Source organism: Panthera leo, chromosome C2, assembly GCF_018350215.1.
Source record: "Panthera leo isolate Ple1 chromosome C2, P.leo_Ple1_pat1.1, whole genome shotgun sequence".
Classification (NCBI taxonomy): Eukaryota; Metazoa; Chordata; class Mammalia; order Carnivora; family Felidae; genus Panthera; species Panthera leo.
The window spans coordinates 151227118-151242042 of record NC_056687.1 but is presented as its reverse complement, the minus strand read 5'-3'; the positions used below and the strand labels follow the sequence as shown (position 1 = coordinate 151242042).

At 59.0% G+C, this 14925-nt stretch overlaps 1 protein-coding gene across 3 annotated transcripts; it reads right to left on the bottom strand.

Moving 5' to 3' along the window:
* Positions 1–12574, bottom strand: CSRNP1 (cysteine and serine rich nuclear protein 1). 3 transcript variants are annotated; one of them, XM_042955817.1, is made up of 5 exons: positions 12428–12574; positions 5863–6113; positions 3068–3327; positions 2242–2556; positions 1–2158 (listed from the first exon to the last, which is right to left on the bottom strand). In XM_042955817.1, exons 2-5 carry the CDS (start codon positions 6071–6073, stop codon positions 1178–1180), a joined length of 1767 nt encoding a protein of 588 aa, XP_042811751.1. In that variant the 5' UTR covers positions 6074–6113; positions 12428–12574; the 3' UTR covers positions 1–1177. The 3 variants fall into 3 exon arrangements, with proteins under 3 accessions (XP_042811751.1, XP_042811749.1, XP_042811750.1); XM_042955815.1 differs by lacking the exon at positions 12428–12574 and adding an exon at positions 7040–7259; XM_042955816.1 differs by lacking the exon at positions 12428–12574 and adding an exon at positions 6395–6582.
* Positions 12575–14925: the final 2351 nt, after the last annotated feature.

Sequence of the window (14925 nt, the reverse complement as noted above, 5' to 3'; positions counted from 1 at the left end):
TTAAAAATAGAGCCTCTTTATTGGTACCTGTAAGCTCAGGTACAAGGTGTTCCCACAAGCACGCGGGCTGGTAAGGCCTCCTAGGCAAGAAGGCAGGCCCACAGCCTGGGCTTCTTGGCACAGACATGGAGAAAGATGAATAAATTATATAGCTCTAACACTCAGGGACGATATAGAAATTAGGATGCAAAACTTAACATCAGCAAACGAACGGCATAAAAGCCACAAGGGGCCGCCCCTCACCCCAGCCAGGTGGCCTCAGGGCATGGGCAGGCGGCCCAGGCTGGCATGCGGTGCCCAGAAAGCCCTGAGATAGTGGTCAGGGGCGTGCTGCGGGCCCCGAGGCTAGCCCCTTGCCCTCGCTGGGGCTTCCTGCTTCCCTTCTACATTGATGGGCCCAGAATGAAGGCTGTGACCTTTGGGGAGGAGGAAGATATGGCAGAGGACAGGAAAAAGAAGAGGCCGTGTGGGGCAGGTTTTGGTCACGGTTGGTCAGCCCCACCCAGCCCCCTGCCACCCGGGGCCAGGCAGCTGCCACAGCAGACCACAGGGCCCAAATCCACACCTGGTTTATACCAAAGCCCAGGAAGGGCAGGGATATAGGACTACAAGGCAAAAGGGACTCACGGGGGTCTGTGTCCCACCCCAACCCCAGCATTGCCCGCCAGCCAGAGGGGAGAGGCCTACACCTCCTAGTCTCCAAATAAATTATGGAAATAAATTATAGTCTTTACAGTCCAGAGAACGCAGCCACCCATGGCTCTGGGGCTCAGGATGGCAGGAGAAGCCGTAAGAAGTGGCTGACTGCTGCCCTGTCTTGCTGTCTTTGGGCTAAGGAACATCATACGAGACCGAAAAGGGGTCTGCGAAGCTCCAGGGAAGGCTTACGTCCTCCTGTTCCTGGCACGCACACCGTGGAAGTGGAAGGAGAGACTGTGTGGGCTTGGGGGGCGGGGGAGCAGGGTGGCGGAAAGGGAAGGCCCCCTCCCCGCCCTCTCTTCGGCACAGAAACTTACAAAAATAAATAAATCAATCCAGAGTGTTGCACAAAAATCAGGAGTGCCCGCACGGGCGAGCCAGCCAACGGGAGACCCTTACCTACAGGCCTCAGGGAGCCCCCAAATTACAACAAAGCAGCAACAGGGCTCTTGGGGCCGTGACAAGGTACCCCGGGGCCTTACACGGGCACAGGCTCCACCAGAGACGCCGGGGCGGTGTCCTCAAGCAACTGGCTGTCTATGAAGGGAGCCAGGGCCTCGGCGGCTGAGTCAGGCAAGCCCATGACGGACTCCAGGAAGCAAGAGCCGGCGTCCCCAGGCGGAGAGAAGGCAGGCAAGGGGAAGTAGGGTGCCTCGAGGTTGTCCAGGCCGTCGGACACCGTCCGGGAGGTGTAGTGAGGCCCCAGACTGTAGTCTGGCAGGGCCTGCAGCAGCTCGAAGGAGTCGCAGGAAGACAAGCTGAGGTCCACGGAGTTGCTCTGGCCAGCGTCCGAGCTGGGCGGCACCGAGGTGCCCGGGAGGCTGCCTTCTCCCAACCCTTCAAGGCCACCGTTTAGGAAGAAGCTGGCATCCAGGTTGGCATTTTCATCCAGGATGCCTGACGTGAGGCTGGAGCTGGAATAGCTGTGGGTCCAGCTGGCTGGGCCACCGGGGTCACCAGTCCCAAAGATGTCAGCTGGGTGGAAGCAGCTGAGGTTGTCGAGGGTCCCCACTCCCCCTTCCTCCTCCTCCTCCTCCTCTCCTCCCAGGTCCGAGTCACTGAAACTCAGGACCCGGGCCAGGCTGTCATCATCCATGTCAGGCTGGAAGCCGGGGCCGGGCAGGGCTGGGCGGGTGGGGCCGCTGGGGGCCTCGCTCGAGCCTGAAGCTGTGGAGGAGTCGGTCATGTCACTGCTACAGCTGTCGTCTCCCAGCTCGCTGCTCGCGGGGGGCTTGGCCGGCGGGAAAGTGGGAGCCAGCGCCTGCTCACCGGGGCTGGCTGGGCCGCCCTGAGCAGGAGCCTCCAGCTCCCCCAGGCTCTCAGCCCCCTGCTCCAGCTGCAGGCGGGTGAGCGTGTGGATGAAATGGGTCTGCACCCGTGCCTGATTAAATTCCACGCGGCCCTTGGGGTTCGCACAGCCCTCCCGGCAGCAGCCGCAGGGGAACGCGGTGTGGTCCATCTGCAGAGAGAGCAGAGCGTGAGACAGGGTCCCGCCGAGCCCAGACAAGCCCCTGCGCTCGGGCCTCCCTCCCCGGCCCACACCTGGCACTTGATGCCCGCCAGGCTGCAGCTGCAGGTCTCGGGGTCACAGACCCGGTCACAGCGACAGCCACAGTCCTCGCGGGACTGGCGCACGGCCTGCAGCTCCCGCTTCTCCTCGCGATCGATCCTCCGCACTCCGGCAGCCCGCAGCAGAGCCCGCCGGCGCCGGGCCGGGTAGGGCTGTAGGAAGGTCATTTCCTCCAACCGGCCACCGGCCACGGCCACAGCCAAGTCCTCCTCCACGGAGGCATCATCGATCGCGTCCACTGTGAGTGGCAGGCCGGCCTCCGTCTCGGGTACGCCAGCCTCCGTGAGCTGTATCCAGTGGGAGAGAGGAGGGATGTGAGGGACAGACGGGGGTCTCTGCCCCCACCCACGGCCATCGGTCACCCGACAAGCGCTCTGGGTCGGGCACCATAGATACCACAGTGAGCTGGGAGGCCAAGAACACTGCCTTCGGGGCATTTGCAGAGATTTCCCGTTCCTGTCATTCCCCAGTCCATGGACAAACCCACCCAACCATCAACCGGCCAGACACAATGACCCCCAGGGTCACATCAACTCCAGATTCCCGCCCTCCCTGCAATGCTCCTGGCGCCCCCCGCCCCCAGACAGCTCCCGGCGCCGTGCCCCCAACCCCTGCAGCAAACAGGCCCTCCCACACCCCACTCTGCAGATAATGCAGGCGACAGGCCCTGGCCGAGCAACACTGGCCCCAGGGGCCTCCTTCCCCAAATATATAATGAGCACCCGGGCTCCCACCCCGGAGGCCCCGCCCCCTCACGGCCAGGACTTGAGAAGCTGGCCCAGGCGCGGGTCTCCCTACCTTCCATCGCAGGGCTTCCAGCTTCTCCTCCTTCAAGCGCAGGCGCAGTTTCTCCCGCCGAGCCCGGGCTTGCTCCTGTGCAAACTCGGCCAAGGAGAAGCGGCGGCAGGCGCTGTGGCGGGGGGCCATACCCAGAGTGCAGCCACCGCGGCTGGGCACGCTGGTGAAGCCCTGACACCGAGGAAAGTAGAAGACGGTGATGCCATCGAAGGCAACGCGGCCTGGGCGCTTCCGGGGCGCCCTCTTCAGGATGGACAGGGCTGGAAAGGCAGGGAGGGAAGGGGCAGGGCATTAGTTCTCCGTGAGGGACGGCTTAACCTCCAGGAAGATGGCGAGCTGCCTCTCCTCACACTCCCCCTCCGATCTCCTAGCCCAAAGAAAGCAATGGATCCGAACGGATCTGGAGAAATGGAGCCAGCCCGGCTGGGATGAGAGCTGGTACATTTGAACGCCACTCCTAGGTCACCATGGGCTTACTGTTATTTACCAGTCCAAATGAGAGCATTTGGTGACATTAAGCATCTTTCCCATCTTTATTAGCCATTTATAGGTTCCTTATGCAGTTTTCTGTAGTTTTGTATTGATTTGCAGGAGCTCTTTATATATGACATTAGAGACAGTAATCATCTAGCCTATCTGTGCAAATATTTTAGCCTTTTAATATTTATTTATTTATTTAAAAGAAAATGTTTATTCATTTTGAGAGTCGGAGGGAAACAGAGCATGAGAGGGGGAGGGGCACAGAGAGAGAGAGAGAGAGAGAGGGCGACACAATCCGAAGCAAGCTCCAGGCTCTGAGCTATCAGCACAGAGCCGGACTCCGGGAATCACGACCTGAACTGAAGTGGGATGCTTGACCGACTGAGCCACCCTCGCGCCCCTTTAGTCTTTTATTTTTGTCCAAGGCATTTTATAAAATAACTTCTAAGGCTACATAATTAAAAATATATTGATCTTTTCCTTTATAGCTTCTGCATTTTGGAGCACACTTAGAAAGGCTATTATTTGGGATTACCTTTCTAAATTATGGATTGTATACTGGGTAGTAAGCTACGTATTTGGTATCTTCTGTACACATATTGGTATACCGTTCCTTTTTATTAGGCTGAACCATAGGCAGAACCATAAAGCAGTTGAATACTGGCAATTTCATGTATTTCCACGCAATATATTATTTTGTCTGTCTCAATCCAATATATAGAATTCTCATCCTCTCTGCTAACTGGCGAGGACTTACTGAACAATGCTAACTACCAGTGGTGACAGCGTCCCCATCTCTTTCTTTAGTTGGACTGCTTCTAATATTTCCTCATTAATCAGAATGCCAGCTTTTTGGGTTGAGACACATATTTTTTAATCATGTAAGGTAGCATCCATTTATTGCTACTTTATCAAGGGTCTTATCCAGAAGGAACATGACATTTTTATCAAATGTCCTTCAACATCTACAGTGGCTCCTATATTTTATAGTAAACTATAAAAGTATAAAACCGGATTTTATAGTATTTTATATTTTATGATATTTATAATATTAAGCCATTCTTGTATTTCCAATAAACCTACAGGAGTTTAGTCAACATACTGTTAGATTCTATGTGCTACAAATCATACTCTTTTTCTAGTATAATATAAAGACGTACAACAAGTACATAAACAAAGACACCATATCTGAGGTATTAAAATGTCATGGTAGGAATGTCATAATTAGGAAAACTATGTCTAGGGCTGCCTGGGTGGCTCAGTGGGTTGAGTGTCTGACTCTTGATTTCAGCTCAGATCATGATCTCATGGTCATGAGATCGAGCTCCGCGTCGGGCTCCTCGCGGAACGCGGAGCCTGCTTCAGGTTCTCTCTTTCCCCCTCTGTCCCTCTCCCCTGCTCTCTCTCTCTCTAAAAAAATAAATAAAATGAGGGGCACCTGGGTGGCTCAGTCGGTTAAGCGTCCGACTTCAGCTCAGGTCATGATCTCACACCCTGTGAGTTCAAGCCCCGAGTCGGGCTCTGTGCTGACAGAGCCTGGAGCCTGTTTCAGATTCTGTGTCTCCCTCTCTCCCTGCCCCTCCCCTGCTCATGCTCTGCCTCTCTCTGTCTCAAAAATAAATAAAAACATGTAAAAATGTTAAAAAAAATAATAATAAAATAAATAAATAAATAACTAAAATGAAAAAAATATATACAAAACAAAAAGAAATTAAAAAAGAAAGAAAAATATGTCTAAAAAGGCTCCTTAGGGTTGGGGGCAATAATAATGGAAAACAAGGTTGAGGAATACTGCTTTAGGGCTTTGTCAGTTCGAAATCAAAATTATGCCAGCTTGAAAAATAACTGGGGGAAAGACACCTTTCCACTATGTTCAGGCAAAGCCAAACAGCATTCTGACAGGAGAGGGACCGGCCTGACAGGCCCCGCAGTGCAGAAGTGTGGGGCGTGGGACTCCGGTGGCTCCGTAGGTAGGACAGGGTGTGCAAGCTGGAGAAACGAAACTGGAACAGAAGGGAGGAGCTGCAGCCGGAGGGCCCGAGGGCCACAGTGAGGAGCTCCGTCCTGCCTTCTAAGCAGGGAGTCCCAAGGTCAAAGGTGAATCTAGCCGGGCCCGGTGCCTCTGGACAGAGGGCATTCCTGAGTAACCACCGTATTACGGGAAGTGGACAAGGTGGGGAGCCAAAGCCACGGGGACATGACCTCCAGGGGCCAGAATGGCTCTGTCGGGGGACAAGGCGGGCCTCCCAATTTCATCTTCAGGAAGGATGAAGGGGTGTGGTGGTTCCCGGGAGGGGGGGCGGGGGGAGACTCACGGGTGAAACTCCGGGGGCCACAGAAGTCACGGTCAGGCAGGGGTATCCGATCCCAGGGGCTCTCCTCATCTGAGTCCCAGGCCAGGGAGACGGAAGAGCTCGGGGAGCAGGAGCCAGAACGGCGGCCCGAGGACAAGGAGGAGGAAGAGGAGCAGAGCGAGGAGGAGTCCTCATCCAGCTGGTCAAACTTCCTCTTTAGCGGCCCAGTCATGGTGGCACTGGGGGTACTCTGGGCTTTGGGCACGGATGGCCTGGAACGGAAAGGAGAGCGCTCTCAGCGGCAGGCCTGAGGGCAGGCGGTGGGGCGCCCGGCCACGATCCCCGCTCCCCTTGCCCTCCGAGGTGTCCCGGGCCGCCCCCTCGACTCTGTGTGCAGGGGGCCCGGGGGCCCGGCTCCAGGAGGCTTCCTTCCACCAGCGCAGGCGCTGAGGGCCAAGGCCTCCTCCTGGCGCTTGCAGACTCCCACCACCGCTGCCCAAACGCCTTCCCAGGACACCACCAGGCACCTTCCCCGCTACCTCCCACGACCCACCTACACACATGCATACACCAGACCGACAGATGGACCGGCAGACCTCAGCCCGGCCTCGCTCATTCCCCGACAGGAATCCTGGGGGCTGACTCACTGGCTGGCTGATTCACACGGCTCGCATCTGTGTGCCTTTGTGTGTGTGAGGCCGTCTGCCACAGCCCGCACAGCCCTGTATGGTGGCTTTGCTTCCTCCTCCTCCTCCTCCTCCTCCTCCACCACCGGCTGCCCCTGCACACCCACCGACACACCACCCTGCACACACACACACAGACTCCCTCTCCCTCTCCCTCTCCGGGGCCAGGTTGACCAGGGCACTCCGGGAAACAGGCTGGCTTTGACACTGGCCCCGATTCCCAGACACAGGACTTTCCAGAGCCCCTCCTCTCCTGTGACAGAGCCGCTCAGACTTTCCCTCAGAAACCCCCGCCCCACCGAAGTCCCCTGTCTCCAGGCCTGGCCGTGCTTCGTGTTTCTCTAACAACTCCTGTTTTGCTTTTAAAAACCCATCTACATGGTGTCTCTCCTCCAATATCTAACCCCGTTTGTTTGGCTTAACTTCCTATGGAGATTGTTTGTTTCCCCTTGAAACAAACAAACAAACCAACCCACCAACCAACCACACACACAACTCTTAGTGAAACTGACCGGTCAAGATGTTCCACTCTCTCCTGTTTGTAGCTTGGTGACATGGGCCACGTCAGGACACAGAGCTTACTGTGTCTTCCCCTTTGGAGGGTCTCAACCACAGAGCCTCCCACAGCCTGGCTGGCCTCGGGTAAGGGGACTGGACTTGGGGCTCCTTCCCCTAAATGCCTCGGCCACCCTTGGCAGTCCCCAAAGGACTCAGTCCTGAGGGCTGGGCTACCTTGTACCTTGTCTGTGTCCTACAGTGCTCAGGCCTGGGCCCCAGGAGGTCACCAGGAGGAAGGGGAAACGATGCAGAGGCCCCAGTGCTGGGGAGCCCCTCCCCCACTGCCATCACAGGAAATGAGAACAGGAAAAACCAACCAGAAGGCTGCCGATCTCCCCTACTCAGGTGTCCTTTCGAAAGGCCCCTGTCCCCTTTTGCCGAGCCTACCACAAAGCGTCTGGATCCCAGACCTAGGGGGTCCGCGGTCGGACTTGCCGGTTAAAATTCGTCCCCGGGGCAGCCTCTCCCCGCAGGCATGAGACAAGCAAGAGAAACCCCCCTCCTTGCTAACCTTTCGTTCACACTGGGCCAGGGGAAGAGAACGCACAGGTGCTTCCGGGGGCTTCTCAGCGGGGAGTTTCTCAGGCTGGGCGCCCCCCCCCCCACCCCCTGCAAAACCACAAACAAAAACAACGCAGCTCCCAGCTGACCTGCAGGCTCTCCCAGGAGATGGGGAAACTCATGACCCGGAGCCAGGCACACACATACATACACGTGTGCCCCCAGACACACACAGAAACACACACAGACAGAGCATACCCACACAGCCTGCCCCTACCGGCCCCGCTGGGAGACCCCATCCTTTCCCAAACCCCAGATGCTGTCCACAGGGTGCCGAATGCCTAATCACATGCCCAAGCCCCAGGCCCACCCCCCGCCAAAACCAAATGCCCGCTTTTTATCTGTGCCTGGCCGTCCCTTAGAAACATAGAATTCCATAGGCCCCAAATCGAACCCCTTGTCTCTGTTCCCCACCCCCCATGCCATCTGTTCCTCTTCCTGTGTTCCCTATCTTAGTAACGGCACTGCCACCCACCCAGTTACTCAAGCCAGAAACCTGCAGCCGTCCTCCCTCCACTCCTTCCTCCCGCTCCCTCCGGCCACATCCAGGCGCCCAGCCCTCCAAGCGCACACTAGCTCACTTCGCGCACGCAAGGCTAGGCACAGACACGGCGCTGGGGGGGCCATCGGCACAGTGTTAAGAACCTTGGCCCCAGAACCACACTGCCTGCATCTGAACCCTGGCTTGGCTATTACTTGATCGCGTGACCCCAGTCAAGGTCCTCAGGCTCTCCGTTTCTCCGGTTCTTGGCCTTCAAACCTCCTAGGGTTGGGAGGTTTACGTGAATCCATGCATGCCAAGTTCTTAGACCGGCAGTAGTGCTTAGTGAATATGTCATTCCGAACTGTGAGAAAAACGAGCTCCTCGATACACACATGTGAATCTCAATGATGTCATGTGGAATGAAAGGAGCCAGACACAAGAATACACGGGAATGAAGTTCAAGGAAAGGCAAACCCAATCAGTGATGGTACAAGTCAGAATGGGGGGGGGGGGGGGGGGGGGGGCGGCGAGGGATAGCAGAAATCTCACCGGGGGGAGGGGGGTGGCATCCTCTCGAAACATTCTGTGCTGACCTAGCTGGGGGTCCCATGAATGTCTAAAACTAAAAATTCACCTAACTGTACACGTGGGATTCATAGGCTTTATGCATGTTATGTATGTCTCCTTCACCTTTAAAAGTTTATTACCCTTCCTTATGCCTCTGTCCCCACTGCTACTGCCCAATGTCCCCTGCCTCTGCTCCTGTCACCCCCTGCAGCCAGAGTGGTCTTCCTAAATCACATGGCTCCCTGCCACCCCCATGCTGAGGAAAGCTGGCCCTTAGGATCAAGCCTAGAATTCCACGAGAGGCTGAGGCAGGCTTGGCTCCTGCTTCCCCACCCTCCCCTCACTATATTCCAGCTGAACTTGCAGTTTCCCTAATTGCCATGACCTGCCCGCCTCCTGGCCTTTGCACAAGCTGGAACCCAGCCTCGCTCTCCTTTAATAGTCATTTCCAAGAGGGCCTCCCTGAAACCTCCACCCCTCACTCCTGACTATATGCCTCTCTGGGCTCCCACGGGTCCTGGGATTCCCCTATTCGGGCCCTTCTCTCACGGTCTCGCCACGGTCTCACCGCCCCTCCCTCACACCAGGCTGACGGCCTCTCTGCCTGGCCATTACTGTGCCCATGCCTAGAACAGCCTGGCATAGAGAAGGCACCTCTAGCAGAGGTGGACCTCTGAGGGGTGACTGCTCAGAGTGATCTCCTGGTCCTGTCACAGTCAGTCGGGGCGGGGAGGGGGGCGGGGGGTGCCATGCCCACTCCCCAGCCTGCACCAGAGGGTTTGAGCCACAGAAGGGAGTGGTTCTGGGAGTTAAAAAGCATTGGCTGCAGACAGGTGCCAAACAGGCATCTCAGGAGGCTCCCTGTTCCCCAGAAGTAAACAAATAGATATCAAGGAAGCAGGTTTAAGCCTGACACCCTGGTTCTGCCTCAGGCTTGTCTACAGAATGGGAACTCAAGGTGAGGGGGTTAGAGGCTCCAAGGCTGCAGACGGGGAAACAGGGACACAGATAAGCTCCCGCCACACTGTCCATTCTAGGGGTGACCCTCCCCCCCCAGGATCTGCACACCCGCAAAGTCCCTGACGCTCCCCTGGGGTGGAGGGAGAGGGGACAGCCCTTGGATCTCAGTGCCTCCCTGTCCCACCTGGGAATCCAGAGGCAGGAGATGAGACAAGAAGACAGCCAGAGACAAGGACAGGCCAAGTCAGAGAAAGGAATGAAAGATAGTGAAAGAGTCCAAGAAAAGTGTCAGACAGTGAGTCAGAGGAGGGGGGAGGGGCCCTCAGCAGCTACCCAGGAATCAAGATCCCAACCATGGCACTGTTCCCAGGGTGAACACAGCCCCCATCCTAGGGTCCCGGGGGAAGGAGAAGCGATTCCCAGGAGCTGGCTCAGACAGAAACACCACACCCCCAGGAGCCCCAGAGGCAGGCTCTGAATCAAAGACAGCCAGGCTTCTTCCAGGATCTGCCTGGGCCCTGAGAATCAGGCCACCCTCCTGTCACCACACACAGGAGTTGACAGCTCAGGACGAAGGGGTGACACTTCCCCACTCTACTACCCACAACTATCTACACATTCAGGCCACACTATGTGAACCCAGGGAAGGCCGCCTCAGCCTGGGCACCAGGCAAACAAAGGCTCGTTGGGGGTGAGGGGGATATCTCAGGGCCTCTGGGAAGTCTCATCAACTTCTCTGTGCCACTCGTTAGTCCCAGTGCCCCAACCCCCGACCACAGCTGGTATTGGGGAGAGGGCACCTTGGGCTGGCCCTATCCTCCTCTGGGAATCTGAAGAATTATGTCCTTTAACCTCAGAGCCCCAGGCCTTGGTCAGGCCAGTACCCCCAACACCTGGGGGCACACGACCCCAGACTCTCAGGAGCTACTTCCTGGGACAAGGGGAGGGCACCCCTGAGTCCCTCTGGCCCTCACTGGGATTGGCTAGGAAAACAACCTGGGCAGCACAAAGAGGGCAGAAGGGAAGCCTTAGCACACCCCTCCCCCCCCATCCCTCTGAAAGTGATCCGGGCGGGGGGGGGGGGGGGCACGGTTCCTCAGCCTTGGCCTCCAGAGCCTGGCACTGGGTAGGTGCCAAATGTTTGCTGGCTACAGAAGGCAACTGCTCCTGCAGAAGGGAAATTGTACCTGACACCTGAGCAGGGTCTCCTTCGTTCTCATTCATTCGTTCATTCATTCATTCAACAAACATTTATTGAGCTCCTATAAGATGCCAGGCGCAGTGTCAGGCACTCGGGCACACAGGGACAGCAAGACCTACACTGGCTGCACTCTCCCAGCTTTTGAATTCAGTGGCAAGGACTGTGTAGTTACAAAACGGTGGTGAGCGCTGGGAACGCAGGTCTGAGGCGATGTGGGGCAGGAGGGGCAAAGCTGAGGGTAAAAACAGTCTCTGGGAGGAAAGGAAGTAGAAAGAGCTCCAGAGGGGGGCACAGCCGAGGGGGGGGGGGGAGGGGCATCCTGCGACAGGTTTCTGGAGCCGCGGCTGCCGGGACAGGCTTTAGCCCCAGGGCACTGGAAGCCTCAGCAGGGTTTAAGGAGGGAGTTGACAATATACCAGATTTGCATTTTAAAAAGATGGCTCAGTCGCCGACTGGAGGGGGTGTGACCTGCTGGGCCGGTGCCAGGGCTAGGTGAGAGATGACAGGACAGGGAGGGCACAGGAGAAAGGGGAATAGACTCGGTAACCTCTGGATGTGGAGGTGGAAGAGGGCAGTGATGTCAAGGATGGGGGGCCAGCGGCGGAGGCCCCATCCAGAGGGCTGTGAGCCATCGGCCTGGAGGTGTGGGGTGGGCCGTGGGCCGCGGAGCTGGGGAGGGTCCCTCCGGTGTCAGGAGTGGGGGCTACGAGTGTGATTGTGCCAGGGAGCAGGAGTGCCTAAGCGTGTGCCGGCTGCTGTGGCGAGGGCATCCAAAGGTGCGTGCCTGCGGAGGGGCCCCCGGGGCGGGGAAACTGAGGACCTGGGGGAAGTACGTGCAGGGGAGCCGAGAAGTGCGTGGGAGAGAGCCTACGTGTGCCCGCGGGTGTCCGGCGGGGCTGCGCCCGTGACTCACAGCGGTGGCCTCCGCGTGTGACGGTGACTGACAAACAGGTGAGCGCACGACACAATCCCTCCTCCCTCCCTCCCTCCGCCCTCCCACCCTCCGGGGTCCGTGACTCACAGAGCCTCACTCCTTCTGGCTCTTCCCTCCACTCCCTCCCTGACCCCTGCTGGCCGGGGGCGCCGGGCACGGCACGCGCCGCAGCCCTGGCGCCCGCCCCCGGGGGGAGCCCGAGGAGGAAGGCGACAAATGTCACCTGCTCCGGCCACGCGAGGAACTTCTGAAAAGTTCTCAGGCAACTGGGTCAAAAGGAAACTCTCCCGTGGACGCGCGCACCCCGTCACCCAGCCGCCCGCGCCAACCTGGGCTCGGCCGTCACCCGCACTGAGCTCGGGGCGCCGCGACTTCTCGGGGTACCCTCGGTGGCGCGGGGGAGGGGAGCGGAAAACCTGCCACTCTCGCCTCCCCGCCTCCTCGCCCCGGACGCCGGCCGGGCGCGCAGTCAGGGGCCGGGCCGGGCCGTCCCCCCGCCCCGGTGCCCCCTCGGGGAGGGGGGGGACAAGTGGCAGGGACCGGAGGGGCGCAGCACCCCCCCCCCACCCGCCCCGCGCGGGACGCCCCCTCCCCGACGTCCCGGACAGCCGGGCCCGCAGCTGCTCGGTGCTCACCTGCGATCCGGACGCTCGCCAAGGGCACCGATGCGACCCGCGTCCCGGCCGGGGACGCCCCCGGTGCCGCGACCCCGTGCGCGCTCCGCCGAGCCGCAGTCGGCCCGGCCGCCCCTCTCTCTGAGCGTCCGGCGGCGGCGGCGGCGGCGGGAGACTGGCTGCGCCCGGCCCCGCCCGCCGCTCCGCCCTCCTCGTCAGTGGAAAACTCCGGGGCTCGCAGCGCTGACGCACGCCCGGCCTCCCGCCAGGCCGCCCGGCAGCCCCGCCCCGGAGGCGCCGCCTCCCCCCCGCCCGGAGCCCGGCGCGGCGGCCGCGGGGCCTCCCTGCGGACTCTGACCCCGCGCGGCCGCCGCGACCGCCCCGCGCCCTCGGCCCTCCGCCGCCCTCGCCCGTCCCCCTCCCGCGGTTTCCCGAGGCCGCCGACGCGCCCGGTCGGCGGAGCCGGGTCGCGAGGATCCCCACCTCGCCACGCGGCCCCCGTTCGCGGATGGGTAGACTGAGGCCCGGAGCGGCGCGGAGCGTCCGGGAGGCCGCCCGGCGACGGCGGCGGAGCCGAGGCCTCCTTCCAGGCCTTGACCCCAACCCTGCCTGAGCCAGTTGCTATCGTCCAATCTAAACGTCCTTCCTCTGCCCCCTCCTTACCCCCCCCCCCCCCCCCCCGCCAAGATGCGCCGGAAAAGTAAACTGTGACTGGAGACCAACCTGGGCCGGGAGGGGGAGGGGAGGAGGTGATCGGTGGGCGTGACCTTCACCTCGGCCCCGGGGCCAGAGACCCTGCAGATGTACTGACCCGGGGCGGGGGTCCTGGATACAACTTCCCTCGCCCCCCACCCCGCGCCCCGCAATCCCATCCCTCCCTAAGGAAAAAAAAAAAAAAAAAAGAAGAAGAAGAAGAAGGATTTCTTCTGAGCCAGACCCTAGCCACTTAACATGGCCCACTGCCTTCTCTGCTCCCGCCAAGGCCTTCCCTGACTAGGGGCCAACTCTCCCTGTATCACTGCACAGGGAAAAGTGTGTGCATGCCCCCGCAGCGAGTCCTGGCCGGGAGACCATCCTCTACCCTTCGTCCCAACCTCAGATCAAACCTTACCCACCACCCGTGTCCCTTGAGCGTTTCTACCTTCACACCTTTGCTACAGGGCGTTCCTCCCGCCTGGAACGCCTTTCTGCCTTCTCGCCGCCGCTTACCAGAATCTCATCGCCTTTAAGGTCTCGGCTTGCACTGCCTCCTCCAGGGAGCCTTCGTGGGAGCTTGACCCTCCCCCTTTCCAGTCCCGCTCCCGCTGCATTCTGGGTTTTTCTCCGACTGTCCTAGATGAATGCTGTCTCTGACTAGCCCAACCCTCGGGATTCCTTTCTACCTTCCTCCAGGTGGGGGGTGGGGGTGACCTCTCCTGCCTGGACGGCTCTGGGGTGGAGATGATGGCGGAGGTCCTTCTTGAGCCACAGGTGCTTATGTAGAGCCGGCGAGAAGGGGTCTACCTGCCCTGTACCTTTCCGGGGAAGAAAAATGGGAGGAAAGCAGGTTGAAGGAAGCTTCCTACAGCCCTCGTCCTTCCTGCATGCATTGAGTGTGCGCCTGTGTGCGCTAGGTATCTGGACCGCTGGTACCAAGCTTCCGGTGGCTTCCCAGTGTCCTCAAGATGAAGTCGCGACTCTGTGGGGCCTACAAAGGCCAGATAACCTGGCCTGTGCCCACCTTCGCAGCCTGGCCTCTGTCTCTTCATGGTCCCACCCCCCACTCCCTTCCCTGCTCCTCCATTTCGGCATCTCTAATCTGTGTACGTGGCCTTTTACACCTTCTACACCTAATATTGGTACGGATGCGTGTAGTTTTAATTCACACAGGAGGTATTCTGTTCTAAGTCTCGTTAAGTTTCTCCCAGCCTTATCCCTGCGCTCCCGCCCACACTCTCGATGATCACTCCAGCCCAGGTTGTCAGTGATCAGTTTTTGGTCTGTGTCCTCCTCATCCTGATTCAGACTTCCAAGGATGCTCCTCTCCAGCCTGCCCTTACCTTGCACTCAGTTGTGTTTTACTTGTGGGTTTCCTTGTGTTTTCTAGGAGTCGTGGGAGGGCGGGGGCTGTGTCTCACTCTCCTCGGTGCTCGGTAAGAACCAGCTGAATAAGTTTACCTAGTAAACGTGCACTTGGCGCTCTAGGGGAGTGCTGGGCTGGAAGTGGAGACAGAAGGGTCATCAGCATACAGCGGTGTAAGGAAGCCATGGGTGTGGCTGAGACAGCTCAGGAGGGAGTTTAAAGGCTACAGAGCTGGGTGTCAGTTGTTAGAGGTGACTCAGCCCTTAGGGTATGATGGCAGGTGGCCACCCACCCACCACCACCCCCTCAGACAGTCAGCCCTGTCCTCCCTGTGGCTGCTGCTTGCAGACCTTTTTGGTTCCAAAGAATCCTTTTTTCCATTGCCGCCTCCTTCCTGCCTCTAATCCCTTCCCTTGGTCAGGTCCCCAGGAGAAAAGGGGGTTTCTATGATGACCTA

Coding starts and splice junctions, on each gene's coding strand:
- CSRNP1 (XM_042955815.1), bottom strand. CDS start 7,083: ATGTCACCAAGCTACAAACAGGAGAGAGTGGAACATCTTGACCG. Junction 6,114..7,039: donor AGAGTGGAACATCTTGACCG/GTCAGTTTCACT, acceptor TTTCCGTTCCAG/GCCATCCGTGCCCAAAGCCC. Junction 2,557..3,067: donor TGGAAGCCCTGCGATGGAAG/GTAGGGAGACCC, acceptor CACTGGATACAG/CTCACGGAGGCTGGCGTACC.